At 45.2% G+C, this 26,586-nt stretch overlaps 1 protein-coding gene across 2 annotated transcripts; it reads right to left on the bottom strand.

The window, feature by feature from the left end:
- Nucleotides 1-603: 603 nt before the first annotated feature.
- Nucleotides 604-26,586, bottom strand: LOC129695228 (uncharacterized). Of its 2 annotated transcripts, none has more exons than XR_008723128.1 (2): nucleotides 26,349-26,586; nucleotides 604-2,006 (listed from the first exon to the last, which is right to left on the bottom strand). XR_008723128.1 is itself a non-coding variant. In XM_055632003.1 (2 exons), exon 2 carries the CDS (start codon nucleotides 18,380-18,382, stop codon nucleotides 16,511-16,513), a length of 1,872 nt encoding a protein of 623 aa, XP_055487978.1. In that variant the 5' UTR covers nucleotides 18,383-18,421; nucleotides 26,349-26,582; the 3' UTR covers nucleotides 10,182-16,510. The 2 variants fall into 2 exon arrangements, 1 of the variants encoding a protein (XP_055487978.1); XM_055632003.1 differs by lacking the exon at nucleotides 604-2,006 and adding an exon at nucleotides 10,182-18,421 and having other exon boundaries at nucleotides 26,349-26,582.

Genomic DNA, 26,586 nt, shown 5'->3' with positions numbered 1-26,586 from the left:
AACCTTCTCTGTACTCCCTCCATGGCAAGAATGTCTTTCCTCAGATTAGGAGACCAAAACTGTACGCAATACTCCAGGTGTGGTCTCACCAAGACCCTGTACAACTGCAGTAGAACCTCCCTGCTCCTATACTCAAATCCTTTAGCTAGGAATGCTAACATACCATTCGCTTTCTTCACTGCCTGCTGCACCTGCATGCCTACTTTCAATGACTGATGTACCATGACACACAGGTCTCGTTGCATCTCCCTTTTTCCTAATCAGCCACCATTCAGATAATAGTCTGCTTTCCTGTTTTTGCCACCAAAGTGGTAACCTCACATTTATCCACATTATACTGCATCTGCCATGCATTTGCCCACTCACCCAACCTATCTAAGTCACCTTGCAGCCTCCTAGCATCCTCCTCACAGCTAACACTGCCCCCCAGCTTAGTGTCATCCGCAAACTTGGAGATGTTGCATTCAATTCCCTCGTCCAAATCATTCATATATATTGTAAATAGCTGGGGTCCCATCACCAAGCCTTGCGGTACCCCACTAGTCACTGTGGCAAAGGTCTGAAGAATGGTCTCTTTCCAAAACTGTCACCTATTCCTTATGAAACATATTCCTCTTGAATATGAAACAGCACCTCATATTTTGCTTGGGCAGCTTACACCCCAGCGGTATGCACACTGACTTCCTGAACTTCAAGTAACTCTTCCTTTCCCTCTTTCTCCATCCCTCCCTCTTCCCAGTTTACCGACCACTTACATTTTTTCTCAGTTTGTTTTGCCTTCTCCCAACTAACAATGATCTATTATACACTTCCTTATCTATGTACCTCCCACTCCCCTGACATCAGTCTGAAGAAGGGTCTTGACCCCAAACATCACCCATTCCTTCTCTCCAGAGATGCTGCCTGACCCGCTGAATTACTCCAGCTTTTTATGTCTAAACCAGCATCTGCAGTTCCTTCCTACTCACTCTCCAGAGATGCTGTCCGTCCCACTGAGTTACTCCAGCACCCTGTGTTTGTCTTGTGGTGTAAACCAGCATCTGCAGTTCCTGCCTACGCATAACATGTACCATCACCGCTCAAAGCCCTGCTGTTTCATGCTATAAATCCCAACACGCCTTCAGTTCTTGCTTTACCTGATTGTGGTCTAATGGAGACACTACACAGTGGTGCAGCGGTAGAGTTGCTGCTTTACAGCGCCACACACTCGGGTTCGATCCCAACTACGGGTGCTGTCTGTACGGAGTTTACACGTTCTCCCTGCGTGGGTTTTCTCCGGGTGCTGCGGTTTCCTCCCACACTCTAAAGACGTGCGGGTTTGTAGGTTAATTGGCGTCGGTAAAAATGTCAAATTGTCCCTAGCATTTGCAGGATAATGCTAGTATATGGGGTGATCACTGGTTGGCGGGCCGAAGGGCCTGTTTCCGCTCTGTGTGTCTAAACTAAACGAAAAAATATGTCCCTGTGGAGTTACTGTACACCGAGGCAAAGGTCCATTGTTAGTGCTGTGGTCAGGATGAACCCCTGCCTTTAGCACTAAAACAAAACACACACACAGATGGATACACACCCCCACTGTAGATACCCTGATACATGAGCAGAACACAAAGTGCTGGAGAAACAGGCAGCATCTGGAAATGGACAGACGATATTTCGGGTCATAGAGTGATAGCATTTTACAGAGTGGAAACAGGCCCTTCGGCCCAACTTGCCAACACCCGCCAACATGATGTTTCGGGTCGAGACCTTTTAGCTGAAGATTCCCGCAAGTTTCGTTTCTTGTCCATTTCTGGGAAACGAACCTGCATCACTCACCGATCGAAGAAGCGACCGTCTGCAGCTGTAAAGGGATTGCAGCGTTGGCGATGGGACGAATGGTCTTGCTTGGAGTTCCTCCCTGACACAGAACCTCACTGGACCGACACAACCCCCGGCGCTAGGAGCTGAGATGTTCCAAGACTTCTTTCAGCAAACACAAGAATCGACTCCAACGCCAGCGGCAATATCTGCAGAGAAAGGCTATTTATTCTCCAGTGACCTCCACACACGAGATTAGAATGAATTCCGTGAAAATACACTTTCACTTTCGGTCTTAATGTGCAGAAACAGTCGCTCACGTAGTAGGTGACCACAAACCAGGGCGGTGCACACCAGATGCAGCAAGCTGGCTTGTAATAGGTTTCTTCAACTTTATATAACCCTTGTGTTGCCTCTCTCTCCACCCACATCACCTCCCACCCCCACCCCTCCCCAGTTCTCTGACTAGTGCCACTATCCTGAGTGTCACCGAGATGAGGAAAAACCTTTTCTCCCAGAGAGTTGTGAATCTGTTGAATTCTCTGCCACAGAACGCAGTATCTTTGGTGGAGGCCAATTCTCTGGATGTTTTCAAGAGAGAGTTAGAAGAAGGGTCTCAACACAGGAAAGGAAACTAGCAGGTACCGCGCAGTGGTTTGAGCTCACATAAAGCCACAGAGTTGAGAAATTGCAGTGAAAAACAGACAGTGGATGTTGGAACAAAATATAGATATAGATAAGTTAGATAGAACTCTTCGAGCTCTTAAAGATAGTGGAGTCAAGGGATATGGAGAAGGCAAGAACGGGGTACTGATTGTGGATGAACAGCCATGATTGGTGCTGCTGTCTCGAAGGGCCGAAAGGCCTACTCCTGCAGCTGTTGTCTATAAACAAACTGCTGGAGAAAATCTGCAGGAAGGAACTGCAGATGCAGGTTTACACCAAAGATAGACACAAATTTACCGAATAGTGAAAGGCCTGAATAGAGTGGAAGTAGAGAGGATGTTTCGCCACTGCTGTGCCACCCTCGGCAAGCAAGCGCCGACACTACTACAATTAATGACGTTGTTTGGCTCCGTAAATCTGAACCCAGCCCTTAATGTTCAATGCATGGACTGGAACCCAGTTCTGAGCACTTCATATTAACGACACCCCTCCCTCCTAGTGAAAGGCATAGCGTGGATGTGGATGTGGAGAGGATATTTCCCCTGGTGACCAGAGGTCACAGCCTCAGAATTAAATTGCGCTCATGTAAGAGTACAATAATGCATAACTTTGTTATTGTGTATTTGTAATACAGTTTATTGTGTATTATGTCATAGCTGCTTTCTTGCATCGCTCTCAGTTTTGACTCTAGCCATTTCTGCTTCGGTGAGGGAAGCAGGTCGGTGATTGGTCACAATGCCGATCGGAGACTGTGTCCGATTGGCAACCGAGTGACCAGCGCATTATGGGATTGGACACAATGACCCTGGAGACAGCGGCTGATTGGACTGCAGGAGACTGATTTGTTGATTGGACGGGAATTTTAAGGGAAGCTGGTCAGAGATTGGTCACAATGCCCCTCGGAGACTGTGTCTGATTGGCCACCGAGTGACCAGCGCATTATATGATTGGATACAATGCCCTTGGAGGCAGCGGCTGTTTGAACGGGAGGATTTGTTGATTGGATGGGAATTTTATGGGAAGCTGATTGGATGCAACCCCCTTAGATACAACGGTTGATTGGCTGCCAAATAATCGGGCACAAAAAATTGACAAATAGGAAATCAAAAAAATCGGAATTCCAAATAAATCTGATATAAGGTACATAGGGCGGGTATCGATTAATTCTAGACAACAGATTAAAAAAATAATTTAAGTCCATTAATTCTCTCAAGGTGTATTACGATGTTTTCTACTGTATGTACAGCAAAACTTGCACTTCCAGAGTGGTCTATCGTGTTGTTTCTTCAGCGGACCACAGATTTATTTTAAGAGCAAAACATAAAGTGCTGGAGAACTCAGCAGGTCAGGCTGGATCTATGGAGAGTCCGAAGAAACGTCATCTATTCGTTTTCTCCAGAGATGCTGCCTGACCCGCTGAGTTACTCCAGCATTTTTTGTCTATCTATGGAGGGAATGGTTAGGAGACGTTTAGGGTCGGGTCCCTTCTTCAGGCAATTTTTAAAATGTTGGGAAAGATCAAAAATTTCATACCTTTTAAATATGTTGTTAGGAATATAACTAGTAGTGTGGAAGAAAATTCCATGAGCCATAATTGCCGTACATACCCAAAAGTAGAAATGTAGAAAGTTACAGTGTGTAAAAAAATAGATATTACTAGACTAATTGGGACCCGGTGGGTTCCATATTCACATGGGAGGGCTGATTCCCCCGAGGCAATATTCCACCTCTCCACCAATTTTCAATATTGGTGGCCAGTGGGGGGGGCTTTCTGGAGCACGGGTATGGGTTCTTGAGGTGGCAGCTCAGTCCCTCAAGCCTGATCTGCTGGCAGTTCACTCACGGCTGGTGGGCTGGCATTTGACTCGCGGCTTTTCCTTGAAATTCCATTTCAAGCAGGATGTAAGGCCATCAAATTCAAATCCATTTTCCTACCATTTCAAGCAGGGTGCCAGGCCACCAAATTCAAGAGCATTTTATTACCACTTCGAACAGGGTGCAGGGCCACCAAACTCAAGTGCAGTTTGCTACCACTTCAAGCAGGGTGCAAGGCCACTGAATTCAAGTGCAGTTTCCTTCCACTTCAAGCGGGGTGCAAGGCCACTGAATTCAAGTGCAGTTTCCTTCCACTTCAAGCAGGGTGCAAGGCCACTGAATTCAAATGCAATTTCCAACCACTTCAAGCAGGGTGCAAGGCCACCAAAATCAAGTGCCGTTTCATGCCACTTTCAGCAGGGTGCAAGGCCACCAAATTCAAGTGCAGTTTCATTCCATTTCAAGCAGGGTGCAAGGCCACCAAATTCAAATGCAGCTTCCTACCGATTAGGCTGCAGACACCCGACAACCAAAATTCATTTTGTGAACACAAACCTGTCAAAAAGGCGAGGCAAACAATTGGGCTGCAGACACCCGACAACCAAAATTCATTTTGTGAACACAAACTTGTTAAAAAGGGCTGCAGCCACTTTACAGGGGACTCACCGTGGAATAGATGTGCTTTCAGTGTTATTCGCAGCTCAGAGAGCCGTGACCTTCTCGCTTCCTGGTCTGGCAGAGACTGAATGAGGCACGACACTTCCTGGTTTTATAGTCCCTCCCCCTGCCGCCAGCGGGGGCAGCAGAGAGAATGGGGAATTTTGTAAAAACATTAATATCTCTCTCATTTTTCATCGACGGAAAAAATCCTCCGCACTCATACGGTGGAGGGGGGCTCTGAGCGAGGTGGCCAAACATGACGGCCGTAAGTGGTGGCGTTCTCTCGGAAATCACAGCACAGTCGGCCAAAAGCGGTCAAGATCAGAGATTTAGTAATATAGATTGGACAGGCTAGATGCAGGAAGAATGTTCCCAATGTTGGGGGAGTCCAGAACCAGGGGCCACAGTCTAAGAATAAAGTGGAGGCCATTTAAAACTGAGCTGAGAAAAAAACGTTTTCACCCAGAGAGTTGTGAATTTGTGGAATTCTCTGCCACAGAAGGTAGTGGAGGCCGATTCACTGGATGTATTTAAAAGAGAGTTAGATAGAGGCCAGCGAAATCAAGGGATATGGGGAGAAGGCAGGCACGGGTTACTGATTATGAATGATCAGCCATGATTACAATGAATGGGCCGAATAGCTTCCTCCTGCACCTATTATGCTGTTTCTATGTCTCTATGTTTCTACAACAGAAGGGGGAGGAATTGTACAGTTTGATAGCCACAGGGAAGAAGGATTTCCTGTGGCGTTCTGTGCTGCATCTTGGTGGGACCAGTCTGTCGCTCCTCATGTTGACCAGGGTATAACATGTTGTCAAAGTTACCCAGTCAGACTCCAGGTCACGTGATTTACAAGCATCTTCCTTTCAATTTCTCACTACCTGGTCGCTGACGTTGGGTTGATCAACATGTGTAACCAGTCTGGTGCTGTGAGGCAGCAACTCTACCGCTGCCCCACCGTGCCGCCCTTGTTAAATACAGAGCAATAATTTCCCGGAAAACAGCTTGAAAATGAAGAATTCCCAGTTATTTGGTTTTGAGTTGAGGTGAAGATGTTGTGGTGTGAATAATGCAAGGGATTAGGTAGAGTGTTTACACGTTATGTGGTTCAGTCTGCTTGTATGTGTTCCCAGTGAGATTTACATCCCAAGTGTGGTTATAGAGAGACAGAGTTGATAAAGATCATTGTGCTGTTTGTTTCAGACAAAGTGCAGCAAACAACACTGAGCTTAACATGTGCAGGAAGGAACAGCAGATGCTGGTTTACATCGAAGATAGACACAAAATGCTGGAGTAACTCAGCGGGACAGGCAGTATCTCTGGACAGAAGGAATAGGTGATCCAGAGATGCTGAGTTGCTCCAGCATTTTGTGTCCATCTTTGAGTTTAATGTCACACAATAGGAGCAGGGAGAGGCCATTCGGCCCTTCGAGCCAGCACCACCATTCATTGTGATCATGGCTGATCGTCCCCAATCAGTAACCCATGCCTGCATTCTCCCCATATCCCTTGATTCCACTAGTCCCTAGAGCTCTATCTAACTCTCTCTTAAACCCATCCAGTGGTTTGCCCTCCACTGCCCTCTGTGGCAGGGAATTCCACAAATTCACAACTCTCTGGGTGAAAAAGCTTTTTCTCACCTGAGTTTTAAATGGCCTCCCCTTTATTCTAAGACTGCGGCCCCTGGTTCTGGACTCGCCCAACATTGGGAACATTTTTCCTGCATCTAGCTTGTCCAGTCCTTTTATACATTCTCTGCAAAAATATTTTAAGAGATAAAAACATAGTGTGTTTAGTTTAGAGATACAGTGTGGAAACAGGGCCTTCGACACACTTAGTCCGTGCCGACCAGCGATCCCCGCACACTAACACTATCCCACACACACTAGGGACAATTTACATGGGCTCCAGGGGACTTTCCAACGCATGTACACCTCGATTTGTTGTCTTTTGGTGTTAATCACAAATAATTCACATCCTGCTGAGACTTGAACATTGCAGCTCACTGTAGTCAGGGTGGCAGAGTTAGATTCTTATCAGTGCTACTTTTGAAAGATATTTCAATCTGAGACTTCAGTTTGTCTTTGAGGTGGTTTCACAAGAAGAACTCAGTAACTCTTGCCCAGGGAAGGGTGGTGCAGGAAGATGTGAAAACGTACAGTGCTGAACCAAACCCAAATCGCAAGAGCGAGTGATCTGGTCAGTCAACGGGGAGAACGTGCAAACTCCGTACAGACAGCACCCGTGGTCAGGATCGAACCGGGGGTCTCTGGCACTGTGAGGCAGCAACTCGAACGCTGCACCACCGTGCCTCCACCATTCTGCAGGGCATTGCCACAGTTTTGTCGGCCTCCATCTCCTGTCTTGTGTTGTTAACCGTGACCCAATTAATCCACAACCTGCAGAGACTGACACTGCGGTTCACAGAGATAGATTCTTATCAGTGTCCCCATTTTGTAAGATATTGCAGACTGAGACTTCATGTTCTCTTCCAGTGGAAGGGTGGTCACGGTGGCGAAGAGGTAGAGTTGCTGCCTTACAGCGAATGCAGCGCTGGAGACCCGGGTTCGATCCTGACTATGGGTGCTGTCTGTACGGAGTTTGTACGTTCTCCCCGTGACCTGCGAGGGGATTTTTCCCACATAGAAACATAGAAATTAGGTGCAGGAGTAGGCCATTCGGCCCTTCGAGCCTGCACCGCCATTCAATATGATCATGGCTGATCATCCAACTCAGTATCCCGTACCTGCCTTCTCTCCATACCCCCTGATCCCCTTAGCCACAAGGGCCACATCTAACTCCCTCTTAAATATAGCCAATGAACTGGCCTCAACTACCCTCTGTGGCAGAGAGTTCCAGAAATTCACCACTCTCTGTGTGAAAAAAGTTCTTCTCTTCTTGGTTTTAAAGGATTTCCCCCTTATCTTTAAGCTGTGACCCCTTGTCCTGGACTTCCCTAACATCGGGAACAATCTTCCTGCATCTAGCCTGTCCAACCCCTTAAGAATTTTGTAAGTTTCTACAAGATCCCCTCTCAATCTCCTAAATTCTAGAGAGTATAAACCAAGTCTATCCAGTCTTTCTTCATAAGGCAGTCCTGACATCCCAGGAATCAGTCTGGTGAACCGTCTCTGCATTCCCTCTATGGCAATAATGTCCTTCCTCAGATTTGGAGACCAAAACTGTACGCAATACTCCAGGTGTGGTCTCACCAAGACCCTGTACAACTGCAGTAGAACCTCCCTGCTCCTATACTCAAATCCTTTTGCAATGAAAGCTAACATACCATTCGCTTTCTTTACTGCCTGCTGCACCTGCATGCCTACCATCTTCGGTTTCCTCCCACACTCCAAAGACGTACTGGTTTGTAGACTAATTGGCTTGATAAATGGAAACATTGTCCCTAGTGTGTGTCGGATAGTGTTGATGTGCGGGGATTGCTGGTCGGCATGGACTCTGTGGGCCGAAGGGCCTGTTTCCGCGCTGTATCTCTAAGACAAAACTAAAGTCAGTAATCCTTGCCCACAAAAGAGTAGTCAAGGAAGAAATGAAATTGGACTCTGCTGAATCAGACACAAATCCCAAGACCACATGGATAGAGATTGTGGTCTGGTGTGCAACATTAGTTTAGTTTCATTTCCACACCTTAACCTTCCTTATCTCTGTATATCTCCATATCCCCTGAGTCTCAGTCTGAAGAAGGGTCTCGTCCCGAAACGTCACCCATTCCTTCCCATCAGAGATGCTGCCTGTCCCGCTGAGTTACTCGAACTTTGGTGTAAACCAGCATCTGCAGTTCCTTCCCCCTACACTCTCGACCGCCCACCTCACTCATACGAGTCGAGGAATGACAGATGGGAGGGAGGGTGATAGAGATGAGATTGAAAAGAAATGAATGAGGGGGAGGTGTCTAGATGGGGGATAAGAGAGGGGTGATTTATAGATGGCAAGGGTTCGGAGTGTTTAGTTTAGTTTAGTTACAGAGACAGAGTACGATACTATACGATACAATACAATTGAACTTTATTTATCCCAGGAGGGAAATTGATCTGACAACAGTCATAAACACACAAAATACATGAAACATGAAATTAAAGTGACGAGTGGGAAAGATTGGTGTATATTATTTTAACCGTCCAATTACATACCAATGTTTAGTTTAGTTTAGTTTAGAGATACAGCATGGAAACAGGCCCTTTGGAAGTGGGAAGAAATAATAGAAATTGCATTCATTGCAACGTGTAAAAAGAGTTGAGATACTGTATTATAATTTTGCTGCATGTCATTGTGGTATATATCATGTCCTGATTGGTGAATATGTTTAGCTTGTGACTTTATTTGAAGCAGAAATAATATGTGAATGCTTCATTGAGTATAATTTCGACTGGTAACTACCCACTTCGTCCGAGCACATTATCGCACACATCATGCGAGCCATCTTAAATGACCACCTAAACTGTTATTTGGCAACATAAAAAGCTGCCAAGGTTGCCCGGCTGACAACAGAGAAAAATAATTAAGTGAGAGCCCTGCAAGGTGTATAATATTGTTGACACTGTCATAGGCCTGTCACAACGCACTGTAGTCTCTAAACAACCCTTCAGTAATTATCCTTGCCCTCCATTTCAGAATAATAGTGTTTTAAACCAATAACTCGACACTAGCACTGGCAATAAATAAATAAATAAATAAATACGCACAGCTTTCCAACCCCTTATCTCATTGGCCACACTCGGCTGCAAATCGGTGTCAATCTGGTGGACCATCTTCCTCTAGTGGTGGGGGTGGGGTATTGGGAGGGGTCTCACAAATGGAACAGCTTAGGGCCTCTCTTCATCTAAATCCGGTCCTGCTCTCTGTTGCCTCTTCATTACCGTTCCCTCACTGATCCTGCCTGATGGAAACACACATGTTGTTCTGCCTCCCTCTTTTCAGATGTCCTGATCAATACTCAAGAGAGAGTAGACACAAAAAGCTGGAGTAACTCAGCGGGACAGGCAGCATCGCTGGAGAGAAGGAACGGGTGTCATTTCGGGTTCTTCAGACTGAGAGTTAGCCGGAAAGGGAAACGAGAGAGATAGTAGGTGATGTAGTGAGATATAGAACAATGAATGAAAGATATGCAAAAAAAACTAATAATGATAAAGGACACAGGCCATTGTTGACTGTTTGTTGGGTGAGAACGAGAAACTGGTGCAATTTTGGTGCGGGGGGGGGAGGAGGGTGGAGAGAGAGGAAATGCAGGGGTTGCGTGAACTTAGAAAAGTTAGAGAAATGAAGTTAGAGAAACCCAAGCAAAATATGAGATGTTCTTCCAATTTGCTTTTAGCCTCACTATAAAAATGGAGGAAGCCTAGGACAGAAATGTCAGTGTGGGAATGGGAAGGAGAATTAAAGTGTTTAGCAACTGGGAGATCAGTTAGGTCCAGGCAGACTGAGCGAAGGTGTTCAGTGAAACGATCGCCCAGTCTACATATTGTCTCGCCAATGTATAAGAGTCAACATCTTGAACAGCGGATACAACAGATCAGTGTGGAGGAGATGTAAGTGAATCTCGGCATCACCTGAAAGGACCGTTGAGGTCCCTGGACAGATTCGAGAGAGGAGGTACAGGGACAGGTGTTGCATCTACTGCATTGCAGGGGAAGGTACCTGGGGAGGGGTGGTTTTGTGGGAAGTGACGAGTTAACCAGAGAGTTTCGGAAGGAACAGTCTCTGCGGAAGGTGGAACGGGATGGAGATGGGGAAGATGTGATGTCCTCCCTCAATAGAGAATGTTCATTCTCCTTGATTTGTATCTCCCGGTGACTCTACTCAATTCTCCCAGAACACAAACCTGATTTCCCAACAAAGCGTCAAAGTTTACACACACACACACGTTAATTAATCCAAGTGCATCTATGATGTTTAATTCAAAAATTAGTTTCTATTGGAATAAGCCATATATTAATTGCAATACAATGTCAACCAGGCATACATGTTTTAAAATGCGGGGTTCTTCAGACTGAGAGTTAGCCGGAAAGGGAAACGAGAGAGATAGATGGTGATGTAGTGAGATATAGAACAATGAATGAAAGATATGCAAAAAAAACTAATGATGATAAAGGACACAGGCCATTGTCGGCTGTTTGTTGGGTGAGAACGAGAAGCTGGTGCAATTTCGGTGGGGGGAGGGTGGAGAGAGAGGAAATGCAGGGGTTGCGTGAATTTAGAGAAGTTAGAGAAATGAAGTTAGAGAAACCCAAGCAAAATATGAGATGTTCTTCCAATTTGCTTTTAGCCTCACTATAAAAATGGAGGAAGCCTAGGACAGAAATGTCAATGTGGGAATGGGAAGGAGAATTAAAGTGTTTAGCAACTGGGAGATCAGTTAGGTCCAGGCAGACTGAGCGAAGGTGTTCAGTGAAACGATCGCCCAGTCTACATATTGTCTCGCCAATGTATAAGAGTCCACATCTTGAACAGCGGATACAACAGATCAGTGTGGACGAGATGCAAGTGAATCTCGGCATCACCTGAAAGGACCGTTGGGGTCCCTGGACAGATTCGAGAAAGGAGGTACAGGGACAGGTGTTGCATCTACTGCATTGCAGGGGAAGGTACCTGGGGAGGAGGTGGTTTTCTGGGAAGTGACGAGTTAGCCAGGGAGTTGAGGGAACGGTCTCTGCGGAAGGTGGAACGGGATGGAGATGGGAAGATGTGATGTCCTCCCTCAATAGAGAGTGTTCATTCTCCTTGATTTGTATCTGCTGGTGACTCTACTCAATTCTCCCAGAACACAAACCTGATTTCCCAACAAAGCATCAAAGTTTACACACACACACACACGTTAATTAATCCAAGTGCATCTATGATGTTTAATTCAAAAATTAGTTTCTATTGGAATAAGCCAAATATTAATTGCAATACAATGTCAACCAGGCATACATGTTTTAAAATGCGGAAGCATTAATGTATCATCTGAAACAATAGTCTGTTGGAAAGTTACAGATTACTTCTGAAAGGATAATGCATAGCATACAAAGTACAGGAGTTACTCAGCGGGTCAAGCAACATTTCTGTAGAATGTGGACAGGTAACGTTTCAAAATAGGCAGGAGGAAGCTGAAGAGATGGGGCAGGACAAAGCCTGTCAAGTATTCCCCCCCCCCCCCAACTTTATTTCCAGCTGTCTCTCCCCTACATTAGTCTGAAGAAGGGTCCCAATCTGAAACGTTGCCTATCCATGTCTTCCAGAGATGCTGCCTGACCCTTTGAATTAATGCCAACACTTTGTTCTAAACAAAACTACAGCATCTGCAAAGATATTTATAGTCACATGTACCAATTAAGGTAGAGTGATATGTGAATTACCATACACCCACAAGGGAAAAAAAGCAACAAGGCACACAACTACATCATGGTTAACATAAACATCCACCACAGTGGATTCCACATTCCTCACTGTGTTGGAAGGCAAAGCTAAGTCCAATCTTCTTCCTCTTTATTCTCCCTCGGTCGGGGCAGTTGAACCATCCGCAAATCGGGACGATCGAAACTCCTGTGGCCGGCGGTCGAAGCCCTCGTGTTGGGGCGGTCGAACGTCCTGCAGCGTTGAGTTCCCGCAGTCAGTCTCTGACCAGAGACCGCGAGCTCCGTTATGTTAAGTCCGCAAACACCCACGGTTGGATGGCAAAGGGAACACGGGCTCTGCGATGTGAAAGCCCCGTAGGCGACCACGGTAGGAGCACTCAAATTTGGTCTCCAGCAAAGGCCGCCAACTCCTCGGTGTTAGTATGTGAACGGAGATACGATATGGAACATAATCGTATCCCCGTCGAGGTAAGAGACTAGAAAAAGTCCCCCCCCCCCATGAAACAAACTAAAGAACACTAAAAACATACATTTAACACATACAATTAAAACACAAAGAAGGAAAGGCGCCACTCGGTGGAATCTTTGTGGCTTCAGACAGAATAATGTCTGGTTCAGGTGAGATATAATTGTTGTCACACTACCGATGTCTGCCATTTATCCTATTGTAGGTATGTTGCAAAGCCTACCTGAAGCGTAGCTGAAAATCTGTCGCTGCGGGTGTGCGCGATTTTGGCGCCGTTTAGAGGGGGCGGGTTTAAAACGCGATTTTCTCTAGGCTGTTCCAATCGAGGATGTTCAGCCTAGTCAATTATTAATGAAAAATCGCAGGAAGACCCAGTCGCTTCAGCTATTATTAGTTTTAAAGGCTTTATATAATTGTTATAGTAGTTTAAAAATTAACCTCTAAACCTGCGACCACTGGCAACTGGCAGGGTCTCATACAGCAGACAACAGAAGGTAAGTTGTTTATTTTTACATTAAAAAGGGCTTCTTAAGATCCCTTTATACAAAGTTTAATATTTTGGGCCCATTATATCCCGCACTATTTTTCTCGGCATTTGGGGGCACAAATCCACCGCAATGTGATCGTTCTAAACCAGCTCGTTCCACAGGATCAGACTTGAAAGCTGATTTAAATGGGCATTTATTTACAGCAAATGAACACTAAATTCCTTCCATTTGACCTATGAATTAATGTAAATGAGATTTAAAAATCATGTTTTATTGTGAATTATTTGTGAATATTAATTGGACACTTAGGCTATTTAAAAATGTTAATCATTTATTAAGAAATGGATAGATATTTAGATCTAGTAATTGAAGTTTGAAATTAGCTACAATTGGGTAACTAACTAATTATATGCTTTAATTTCAGGTCATCCAAGTAAGATTATTTTATAGTTCAATCTATGATAACTGAAAATTTCATTCAGTTCTCTTAATTTTTAAGAAGATTATGGGCTTTTGACTGTCCACGATCACAGCTTTTTTGTTATGTCCATAGAAAATCAATAGGGAACAAGATGCTAATTTCCGAGTATGAAAATGGCCATAACTTTTTAAATACTTGAGATATGAAAGTGAATTAGGTGTCAAATTAAACTTCTTTTTATGCTTTATCTGATGGGGTAAATTGCAGGCTTGATTTTTTAAATCTCAAAATGTTGTAACATTGCTACCTATTGGTTTTGGAAGAGAAAAATTATTTAGAATTGAATTACAAGGGGGAAGTATTTAGAAGTAAAAGGGAATAAAATTGTATTAGAAGTAGAGCAATACAAAGTAATACTGGCAGACAAGATTAAGAACAGGTCCAAAGTATTTTATGATGATCCAGTAAAGGGATAAGACCCATTGGGGACCAATCTCTATGTAAAACCACAAGATGTAGTTTAGTTTTAGTTTAGAGATACAGCAGGGAAACAGGCCCTTCGGCCCACCGAGACCGCGCCGACCAACGATTCCCGCACACTAACGCTATCTTACGCACACGAGGGGCAATTTACATTGATAGCAGCCAATTAACCTTCAAACCTGTATGTCTTTGGAGTGTGGGAGGAATCCGGAGACCCTGGAGAAATCCCTTGCAGGTCACGAGGAGAACGTGCAAACTCCGCACAGACTGCACCCGTAGTCAGGATCGAACCCTAGTCTCTAGCGCTGTGAGGCAGCAACTCTACCGCTATGGCACTGTACCACCCAGTGTGAATACTTCTGGTGTTAGAGGTATAGAGCGGTAATTAAAAATTAATTATAAGTGCAAAGAGGGACATAAAAGTATCACTGGCAGACAATATTAAAGACTGGTCCAAAGCATTTTATGTGTAACCAGTAAAAGGATAGGACCCATTCGGGACCCATCTCTATGTGGAACCACAGGTTTAGGTGAAGTCTGAAATCAGTACCTCTACCCTGTGTAGAAAGGAACTGTAGATGCGGGTTTACACCGAAGATAGACACAAAAAGCTGGAGTAACTCAGCAGGTCAGGCAGCATCTCTCGAGACGAGGAATGGGTGATGTTTTTTCAGACTGAATAGATCATTGTTAGCTAGGAGATGGTGCCAACAAAACAAACAGATACGGGGACGGTCAGACTGGTGGGAGAACTGGGAAGGGGGAGGGATGGAGAGAGAGGGTAATCAAGGATTACTTGAAATTAGAGAAGTCAAAATTCATACCGCTGTTAAAAGCTGCCCAAGTGAAATATGAGGTACTGTTCCGCCAATTTGCACTGGGCCTCACTCTGACCTCTGCTCTGTATTTACTGAAGGGAAGGAAATTGCATTTCTTGAACCTTAGAACATGTTACCATTCAAAAGGAAATATTATATACCTTGGAGGAGATTTACGATGGATGTAGCCCAGACTACCATGGGAGGAGATTGCTTTGAGTCTGGCAGAGATTCTTATTGTTCACTTTGACGACTGAAGTACAAGAAGTCAGGAGGACAGCAAATGTGGTCCCTTTATTCGACAAGGGCAGCGGGGATAAACCAGGTAATTCCAGGCCTCTGAACCTAAAGTGAATCGTAGAGAAGGTATGGGGAATAAAGCTGATACATAGGACTGCTGTACACTTGCACAGAGGGAAGAGCTTTGTTTGGGGAAGCATTTGTTTCTAGAGGACTAGAATACAAAAACAGGGATGTAATGATGAGGCTTTATATGGTGCTGGTCAGACCACATTTGGATTATTGCGAGCAATTATCGCCTTAGCAGATAGCGTCATACCTAACACTCATGCCTGAAGAGGAATGTGCTGGTGCTGGAGAGGGCCCAGAGGTGGTTTACGAGAATGATCCCAGGAATGAGTGGGTTAACCTATGATGAGCATTTGACGGCACTGGGCCTGTACTCGCTGGAATTTAGCAGGATGCGGGGAGATTTCATTGGAACTTACCGAATCAGTGAAAGGCCTGGATAGAGTGGATGTGGAGAGGATGTTTCCACTGGTGGGAAAGTCTAGGATCAGAGGCCAGAACCTCAGAATAAAAGGACGTTCCTTTAGAAAAGAGACAAGGAGGAATGTTGGATGGCTGGTGAATCTGTGGAATTCATTGCCAAGTCAATGGACATTTTTAAAACGTAGATTTCTACTCCACCATTCAATCATGGCTGACCTATCTCTCCGTCCGAAACCCTATTCTCGTGCCTTCTCCCCATAACCCGACACCTGTACTAATCAAGAATCTATCTATCTCTGCCTTAAAAATATCCATCGACTTGGTCTCCACAACTGTCTGTGGCAATGAATTCCACAGATTCACCACCCTCTGATGAAAGAAATTCCTCCTCATCTTCTTAAAAAAAGTCCTTTAATTCTGAGGCTGTGACCGCTGGTCCTAGACTCTCCCACTAGTGGCAACATCCTCTCCACATCCAGGCCTTTCACGCTTTGGTAAGTTCCTATAAGGTCCCTCCTCATCCTTCTAAACTCCAGTGAGTACAGGCCCAGTGCCGTCAAATGCTCATCATATGTTAACCCACTCATTCCTGGGATCATTCTAGTAAACCTCCTCTGGACCCTCTCTATTGCCAGCAAAGCCTTCCTCGGATAAAGGCCCTATGGGAATATGTTGAGAAGGAGGCAGCTTCGAGGAAGGAAGGTTTGGTGTGAAAGGCAATGGGCAGATGGGGGAGGAGAAGGACGAGGAATTAGAATGAGGATTTGTGTATCGGTTGAGTGAAACACACTGGAAAACAGTTGTAATGTTTCTCAGTTACTGGAATAGAACCAATTCTTCATGTTTGATATTTTTTTCTTTAAATTTTCTCCAGTACTTTTCCCTCCCGCCGCACCTTCATTTGAATACTCTGGTAACAGCTTCTCATTGTTAGCGATTTGATCTCTGACCGCTGCCGACTCCTTCAAAGCGGTGAGTGCCTGAATTCGCTCAATGAAGCCGGGCTTCCCCTCATTTTTCTCAGCCTGAATCAGGAGGTCAATATAAGCCGGGGTGGACAACGTGTTTGGTCTCAGGGCTATTTCTTCAAGTCGTCTATTGCGCTGGGATAATTCTTGAATCAGATTCTGCACTGTGTTCTCCACCTCAGCAAAGTCCTGCTCAAGTTTCTCCATAACCTTCTGCAGACTAATCTTCTCACCGCATGCCTTCTCATACTTTTCCTTCAGTTTAATGTACGTCTTTTTCTCTTTTTTTGTTACACAGACATACCTATACTCTTCCCTCACGTGTTTTAGCACACCGCACTTCCCCGGACAGACTACACAATTTCCCCGTATGTCCATTGATGTACACCAGTAGTTGAAAATATAACCTGCATACGGACAGGGGTCGTGACAACTGTATTCACAAACCGTACAGTTGTTTATTAATTCAGCATCGCTGCCAAGTTTCCTCATTTCTTTAACAGTCACATCGACCTCGTACTCAAAATCCTTATTTTCTTCCAGTTTGGACTGGTTTTGGTCCAGAACTTGTTGGGTTTTCTTGAGTTCCTCATATTTGGTCAACCCTGCTTGGATCAGAGGCTGCAACCCGGCCACTACAGACTCCAGCTGGCTACGTTCATTCAGAACCTCTCTGGTCAGGCACAGGCTCTTCGCCTGCATCATGCTCAGAGCTGTGAAGAACTTTTTCATACTGTTTGTCCCCATCTTCCAGAACATCAGGTTAAAGTCATTATCCACTTCCCCGCTGTCGTCAGATCTGCCCTCGTCACCAGAGGTCGGACGCTGGGCATAAATGGCAGAATTGTTAAACTTGAAGTGTACTGGCAATCCCTTTTTGTCTTTGGGGCAGGGTACCTCGTCGGCTATCAGGGCCTCCAGAACTGGGGAGCGCTGCCCGTCCGCGAATGTCACCATTATCTGAATGTTCTCCGCGACATCTTTGCCAAAAATGGAAAGGATGGAATCGAAGACATATTTCTGTGTCTGGGTCAGGCGAGCCAAGGATGCTTGGACGACGAAACAGACCGCGTCGATCTGATCAATGCCCTGTGGGGAAGTGAAGAACGTGCGGATTTGCTCAGTGATCTGTTGATCCCGGCTGATGCCCCTGGTGTCCCCGAACCTTGGCGTGTCGATGATAGTCAGAGAGCAGTCGATGTTAAACCCTGCCTGGTGGTGGAGATGGTAGGCAGTGATGGAGGAAGTCTGGCTCTCAGCCTGGGATTTTCCCGTCTCCTCCTGTATTAACTGGTATCTGATGTTGTCCCGCCACTCCACGCCCAAGATGTAGTTGATCATCCCGTTGATGAGGGTTGTCTTTCCTGATCCAGTTGCCCCCAGCAACATAATTGTCTTCATCTTGTGCATAGTGGTGGGCTTTCCTAAGGAGTATTTCACAAGCTGCACGGACTGATTAAACACCTCCCTTTCTAGGTTGAACTTGTAAATGGAAGGGTTTCCTCTGGTTATTAATTGAGCTTGTTCAAGAAGTTTCAGGGCAATTCTCTTTGGTCTGTCTGAATTATAGTGGCATTGTCTGTCTTTTGTCTTAACCTGCTCCCGTGATCCGTCCAATGTGATGGACTCGATCGAAGGTACTTCCTTGTATTCATTCCTGGAATGTAAAATATCAGCTCCACTATGACTTGGTCCTTCATCACTACTTGCACTCATCACTAAACCGGAAGTGGACAGTCAACAAAATCCAGTGATCTGAAACAGAAAAGGGAATAAAATATGAAGCTGAATCCACTCGACGTACGGCTTTTTGAAGATCTGATCAAAAAGGTTCAGTTTAGAGATACAGTGTGGAAACAGGCCCTCCGGCCCACCGAGTCCGTGGCGGCCAAGATCCCCGCACACTAACACACGCTAGGGACAATTTACATTTATACCAAGCCAATAAACCTGTTCATCTTTGGAATGTGGGAGGAAAGTGAAGATCTCGGAGAAAACCCATGCAGGTCACATGGAGAACATACAAACTGACCCGCTCCAGACTGTAGGAGTACGTGTTGAGGGATGTACTGAAGCTTGGTGCAGCCAACGCCAAGGCTCCATGGGGGAGGACCACTGTCTCGGGTCCTTCCGCTGCTGGACATTGGGGGGCAGGGTCCAGTGGAGATACCCCTCAAACAAGGGAAGGGAAACAAGGTGAAGATCACAAGTGATAGGAGGAGAATTAGGCCATTTGGCCCATCAAGTATATTCCACCATTCTCCCTAATAACCCCATTCTCCTGCCTTCTTCCTATAACCTTTGATACCCGTACTAATCAAGAATCTTTCTTTACCTTAAATATATCCACCGACTTTGCCTTCAGAGCCTTCTGTGGCAAAGATTTCCACAGATTCACCACCCTCTGACGAACGAAATTCCTCCTCATCTCCTTCCCAAAAGAACGTCCTTTAATTCTGTGGCTGTGACCTCTAGTCCTAGACTCTCCCACTAGTAGAAACATCCTCTCCACATCCACTCTCTCCAAGGGGAAAAGATTAAATAGGAATCTGAGGGATAAACTTTTCACACAGTGGGTGGTGGGTGTATGGAACAAGCGGATAGAAGAGGTAGTTGAGGCAGGGATCACAACTGTTTCTTAACAAACAGGTACATGGATAGGACAGGTTTGGAGAGATATGGACCATTCTTAACGTCTTGAGTTTAGAAGAATGAGGGAGGACCTCATTGAAATGTACAGAATAATGAATGGCTTGGTAAGAGTGGATGTGGAGAGGATGTTTCCACTAGTGTGAGTGTCTAGGACTAGAGGTCATAGCCTCAGGATTAAAAGACGTTCCTTTAGGAAGGAGATGAGAAGCCCTCTCACCCGTATCCACCTATCACTTGCCAGTCTTTGACCCATCCCCACCTCTATTCCAGTTTCCCTTCAGGACAAGGAATTTCTTCAGTCAGAGGGTGGTGAATCTGTGGAGTTCTTTGCTGTAGAAGGCCGTGGAGGCCAAGTCAGTGGATATTTTTAAGGCAGGCATAGATAGATTCTTGGTTAGTTCGGGTGTCAGTAGTTATGGGAAGAAGGCTGGTGGGACTAGTGTGGCTGGGGCATGTTGTCCGGTGTGGGCAGGTTGAGATGTGGGGCCTGTTTCCACACTGTCTCACTTGATGACTAAACAAAGCAAGTGGCCCACAACTGTAGCAAAGGTCTGAAGAATGGTCTCGATCCAAAACTGTCACCTCAGCGGTATGCACATTGACTTAATGAACTTCAATCAACCCTTGCTTTCCCTCTTTCTCCATCCCTCCCTCTTCCCAGTTTACCGACCACTTATATTTTATCTCAGTTTGCTTTGGTGTTACCAGTGAAGGAAATGGGGGGGGGGTTACGCAGGGGGACGGCGTACCCCTACTTTTCAGTTTCCAGTTTATGTCCAATTTCTGTACAAGAAGGGAGTCAGAGCTATTAAATACAGATTTTGTTATAGACGACCATGGATAATCGAGTCACCACTGCATCGGCCATGAGACGAAAAGAGTTTGTTAACTACCACTGTTAGCACTTGTTAGCAGCCAGTAGTTAACACGTAATTATACAATGTGTCATCTATACGTCGATCCACATTCCTCAGTAAATGTAATTGTGTTTTGACCAAGTATTAATGACGGGGTTTTCCTTTGAATAAAATTCATGGCCGAATTTCTTAAAACTTACTGTCATTAAGGGCTCCGGTCCACAAGCACGGGCTTCTTCCTGGTGTGCAGGTACATTCATTCACCCACTTATACAGTCATTCACCCTATTTTAGAAAGGAACTGCAAATGCTGGAACATTGGAAGGTAGGCAAAATACTGGAGAAACTCAGCGGGCGAGGCAGCATCTCACCCGCTGAGTTTCTCCTGCATTCTTGTCCACCCATATTATTTAGTAATTTGTATCCATCATTTAGGGATGTTATATGTATTAAAATTTAATTTTTTTATGTGTGCTGTTTTCTCTCTCTCCTTCAAGGTTAGTTCTTCTGTTTGCCTTTATTTACTTCAGTTTTATTTCGTGTTATTTATCACGTTGTGGTTGTAGCATTTGAACGATTCGGATCGGATTATTTAAATTCACATAAATTCATAGCGTTGCCCGAGGGCCAAATCCCTTCAGCTGAAGCTACCGGTGGATTAGTAGACCTTGAAGAGGCATTGTCACTTTGTTTTTATTTAGGGGGGTAATAGAGAAGGACTGGACCGCGAGCTCACTGACTGAATGATATATGCGTCCTGACTGAAAATTACAGCCTTCCGATAAATTATGTTAGGATAAGCCTTTCTAGAGAAAATGCTACTTTTTGCTTTGTCAATTTTCAAAATATAGAATTTTGAGTTTGCCGTTTGATTGGTACAAGGAGACTACAAAGCTCGTAATATCTTTTTTTTTTTACACACTGTAACTTTCTACATTCCTACTTTTGGGTATGTATGTGGCAATTATGGCTCATGGAATTTTCTTCCACACTACTAGTTATATTCGTAACAACATATTTAAATAAGTGAAATTTACAATATTTCCCAACCATTAAATAATGCCTGAAGAAAGGACCCGACCCTAAACGTCACCTAGCCATTCCCTCCATGGATAGACACAAAATGCTGGAGTAACTCAGCAGGTTAGGCAGCAGGCAGGAGAGAAGGAATATGTGACCTTTTGGGTCGAGACCCTTCTTCGGACTCTCCATAGATCCAGCCTGACCTGCTGAGTTCTCCAGCACTCTATGTTTTGCTCTTAAAATATATCCGTGGTCCACTGAAGAAACAACACGATAGATGACTCTGGAAGTGCAAGTTTTGTTGTACATTTCATACTGTAGAACACATCATAATACACCTTGAGTGAATTAATGGGGTTAGATTATTTTTTTTTAATCTGTTGTTTTATATCAGAACCTTATATCAGATTTAAATCGGAATTCCGATTTTTTTGTTTTCCTATTTGTCAATTTTTTGTGCCCGATTATTTGGCGGCCAATCAACCGCTGTCTCTAAGGAGGTTGCGTCCAATCACCAATCAGCTTCCCTTAAAATTCCCGTCCAATCAACAAATCGGTCTCCTCCCGTCCAATCAGTCGCTGTCTCCAAGGTCATTGTGTCCAATAACATAATGCGCTGGTCACTCAACGGCCAATCAGACACGGTCTCCGAGGGGCGTTGTGACCAATCACCGAAGCAGAGATGGCTAGAGTCAATATGGAGAGAGAGAGAGAGAGAGAGAGATGCAAGAAAGCAGCTATGACATAATACACAATAAACTGTATTACACAATAAACAAGTTATGCATTCTTGTACTATTACATGGTTATGACCGCACATTAAAAAAATCCCCCTACCCCCTACTTCCCAACCTCAGTCTCACAAACCATATGGTACCCCTAGTTCCTAAAACCCATTTCCGTCACTGGTTGTTACCTTTTCCCAACTAACAATGATCTATTCTACACTTCCTTATCTATGTACCTCCCGCTCCCCTGACATCAGTCTGAAGAAAGGTCTTGACCCCAAACATCACCCATTCCTTCTCTCCAGAGATACTGCCTGACCCACTGAGTTACTCCAGCATTTTGTGTCTACCCATTCCTTCTCACCAGAGATACTGCCTGACCCAGCTTTTTGTATCTACCTTTGTGTTTTCTTTAATAATAAGAATAACTTTATTTATAAAGCACTTTAAACAACTGCAGTTGCCACAAAGTGGACTCATGGTCAAAAAGTTATTACAAACCATTAAAAACCGTAAAACGAAGGACTATAAAACAGTAAAAATTAAAAGACATTAAAAGCACTAAAAACAGGAGCAATCTCAGCCAGTGTCGAAAGCCAGAGAATAAAAATGAGTTTTTAGGGAGGATTTGAAGATGGACAGTGAGGGGGCCTGTCTGATGTGCAACGGCAAGGTGTTCCAGAGTGCTGGAGCAGCAACAGAAAAGGCTCTATCCCCTCTGAGCTTCCGCTTAGAACTTGGTACCTCAAGGAGCAGCTGATCAGCTGACCTGAGGCACCGGGCAGGAGCAGCTCAGAGAGGTAAGGCAGGGCGAGCCCATTCAACGATTTAAAAGCAAATAAAAGAATTTTAAAATGAACTCGAAAGTGCACTGGGAGCCAGTGAAGGGAGGCCAAAATTGGCGTAATGTGCTCCCTCTTTCGCGTTCCGGTTAAAAGGAGAGCGGCAGCATTTTGAACCAGCTGGAGATGAGCCAATGAAGCTCGTGAGACTCCAGAGTAGAGTGCGTTACAGTAATCCAGCCTAGATGTAATAAAGGCATGGATTACTGTTTCAAAATGCTGGCGCTCGAGAATGGGCTTCACCTTTGCCAGCTTCCTTAGGTGAAAGAAGCTGGACTTAACCAACGCGCCTATTTGTTTATCTAGTTTAAAATCACCGTCCATCCTAAAACCCAGGTTTAAAACTGTTGGCTTTACGGACAATGCCAGTGGACCCAAGTCAACAAAGGGAGGTTCACGGCAGCCATTGGGGCCAAACAAAATCACCTGTCTTTTTTTCATTAAGTCCCAGAAAGTTTAAGGCCATCCAGGACTTAATGTCCTCAAGACAAGACAGAAGTGATTTTAGAGAATAGTCGTCTTTCCTGAGTGGCATATATAACTGGCTATCATCTGCGTAAAAGTGAAAGGAGATGCCATGCCTCCTTAAAATTGAGCCCAGAGGAAGTAAGTATAGAGAGAAGAGCAGGGGCCCTAAAATTGAGCCCTGTGGAACCCCATATGCCAAGGGAGCGGAGGAGGATTCAAAGCCAGCAAGGCTTACACGCATGGTTCTGTCTGCTAGATAGGGCAGGGCATCTCAGGGCACTGCCACAGATGCCCACTTGGTGCTGTAATCGGGAAATTAAAATTCCATGGTCCACTGTATCGAAGGCGGCAGATAGGTCCAGCAAGACAAGAACCACATAATTACCAGAGTCGTTTGCCAGGAGGATGTCGTTAAAACCCTTAGCAGAGCCGACTCTGTGCTATGCATAGTTTTGAATCCAGACTGGAAAACCTCCCGAATATTGTGCTCGTCCAGGAAGAGTTTCAGCTGAGCATAAACTACTTTCTCCATGATTTTAGAGATAAATGGCAGCTTGGAGATCGGCCTAAAATTGGCCAGAACAGTTTGATCCAGGCCAGGTTTCTTAAGTAGTGGTGGTTACTGGGAAAGGGGGAGATGCAGCGAGACCTGGGTGACATGGTACACCAGTCATTGAAGGTAGGCATGCAGGTGCAGCAGGCAGTAAAGAAAGCGAATGGTATGTTAGCTTTCATAGCAAAAGGATTTGAGTATAGGAGCAGGGAGGTTCTACTGCAGTTGTACAGGGTCTTGGTGAGACCACACCTGGAGTATTGCGTACAGTTTTGGTCTCCAAATCTGAGGAAGGACATTGTTGCCATAGAGGGAATGCAGAGACGGTTCACCAGACTGATTCCTGGGATGTCAGGACTGTCTTATGAAGAAAGACTGGATAGACTTGGTTTATACTCTCTCTAGAATTTAGTAGATTGAGAGGGGATCTTATAGGAACTTACAAAATTCTTAAGGGGTTGGACAGGCTAGATGCAGGAAGATTGTTCCCGATGTTAGGGAAGTCCAGGACAAGGGGTCACAGCTTAAGGATAAGGGGGAAATCCTTTAAAATCGAGATGAGAAGAACTTTTTTCACACAGAGAGTGGTGAATCTCTGGAACTCTCTGCCACAGAGGGTAGTTGAGGCCAGTTCATTGGCTATATTTAAGAGGGAGTTAGATGTGGCCCTTGTGGCTAAGGGGATCAGGGGGTATGGAGAGAAGGCAGGTACGGGATACGGAGTTGGATGATCAGCCATGATCATATTGAATGGCGGTGCAGGCTCGAAGGGCCGAATGGCCTACTCCTGCACCTAATTTCTATGTTTCTATGTTTCTAGTGGTTGCACTACTGCATGTTTAAAATTTACGGGGACAACCCCAGAACACAAGCTGCTGTTTATGATGGCAAGGACCGACTGCCTTATACTCGGGAAAACCTCTTTAAAAGAAGAGGAGGGACAGCATCACAGGGGGAACCCGACGGCTTGATATGGCTAACCACATCCTCTAGACCCGACAATGTCAGAGGCACAAACTTATCGAATGCCACCAGGCATGGGGCCGGAACAGAGGGGTCTGAGGCAGGAGCTGAGATAAGAGCCCTTATAGAAACAACCTTATTGATAAAGAAGTGCAGGAAGTCATTGCACAATTCGGACGATGCTTCCAGGCAGACAGGCTGTGGGGCATTTAAAACAGAATCAATAGTTTTGAAAAACACACTTTATAGACAAGGTGCATAGCATGATTATATTAAATATATAGAGAATGTCAGAAGTGGTTTGCAGAGTATTTTTGTCTGCACATCTTTTTTTTCTTTATTCCGAACAAAGTTTACATTTGAAGTAAAGAAAATACTCGCCCACCAATGATTGCAGGCTTGAGCCGGAGTCAAACACATGCAATCCTCCCGCCTCTCATGGCTCCTTGCGTGACGCGATATCGCCATTATAAATCAATATCTCCCCCACAACCATCCGGAGATCTGTTACTAAAAAGGAAACGTGCATCCAAAGCGACAAACGCAGAGACCGAAGCGGGGCTGTGTTCTAACTGGAGCTTTGGGGGGGGGGTTTCAAAAAGAAAGTGAAATCTATTGAAACAAAGTACTGGAGAAGGGTCTCGACCCGAAACACCACCCATTCCTTCTCTCCAGAGATGCTGCCTGACCTACTGAATTACTCCAGCTTTTTATGTCTAAACCAGCATCTGCAGTTCCTTCCTACACACTCTCCAGAGATGCCGTCCATCCCACTGAGTTACTCCAGCACCCTGTGTTTGTCTTGTGGTGTAAACCAGCATCTGCAGTTCCTGCCTACGCATAACATGTACCCTCACCGCTCAAAGCCCTGCTGTTTCATGCTATAAATCCCAACACGCCTTCAGTTCTTGCTTTACCTGATTGTGGTCTAATGGAGACACTACACAGTGGTGCAGCGGTATAGTTGCTGCTTTACAGCGCCACACACCCGGGTTCGATCCCAACTACGGGTGCTGTCTGTACGGAGTTTACACGTTCTCCCTGCGTGGGTTTTCTCCGGGTGCTCCGGTTTCCTCCCACACTCCAAAGACGTGCGGGTTTGTAGGTTAATTGGCGTCGGTACAAATGTCAAATTGTCCCTAGCATTTGCAGGATAATGCTAGTATATGGGGTGATCACTGGTTGGCGGGCCGAAGGGCCTGTTTCCGCTCTGTGTGTCTAAACTAAACGAAAAAATATGTCCCTGTGGAGTTACTGTACACCGAGGCAAAGGTCCATTGTTAGTGCTGTGGTCAGGATGAACCCCTGCCTTTAGCACTAAAACAAAACACACACACAGATGGATACACACCCCCACTGTAGATACCCTGATACATGAGCAGTACACAAAGTGCTGGAGAAACAGGCAGCATCTGGAAATGGACAGACGATATTTCGGGTCATAGAGTGATAGCATTTTACAGCGTGGAAACAGGCCCTTCGGCCCAACTTGCCAACACCCGCCAACATGATGTTTCGGGTCGAGACCTTTTAGCTGAAGATTCCCGCAAGTTTCGTTTCTTGTCCATTTCTGGGAAACGAACCTGCATCACTCACCGATCGAAGAAGCGACCGTCTGCAGCTGTAAAGGGATTGCAGCGTTGGCGATGGGACGAATGGTCTTGCTTGGAGTTCCTCCCTGACACAGAACCTCACTGGACCGACACAACCCCCGGCGCTAGGAGCTGAGTGGTACCAAGACTCCTTTCAGCAAACACAAGAATCGACTCCAACGCCAGCGGCAATATCTGCAGAGAAAGGCTATTTATTCTCCAGTGATCTCTACACACGATAT

Source organism: Leucoraja erinacea, unplaced genomic scaffold (assembly GCF_028641065.1).
Source record: "Leucoraja erinacea ecotype New England unplaced genomic scaffold, Leri_hhj_1 Leri_994S, whole genome shotgun sequence".
Taxonomy (NCBI): Eukaryota; Metazoa; Chordata; class Chondrichthyes; order Rajiformes; family Rajidae; genus Leucoraja; species Leucoraja erinaceus.
Note: the sequence above shows the minus strand (reverse complement) of the source record. Positions and strands in the feature narration are given on the sequence as shown.

Bases quoted from the DNA above. Each gene is read 5' to 3' on its own strand.
- LOC129695228 (XM_055632003.1), bottom strand. From the start codon at position 18,382: ATGAGTGCAAGTAGTGATGAAGGACCAAGTCATAGTGGAGCTGATATT.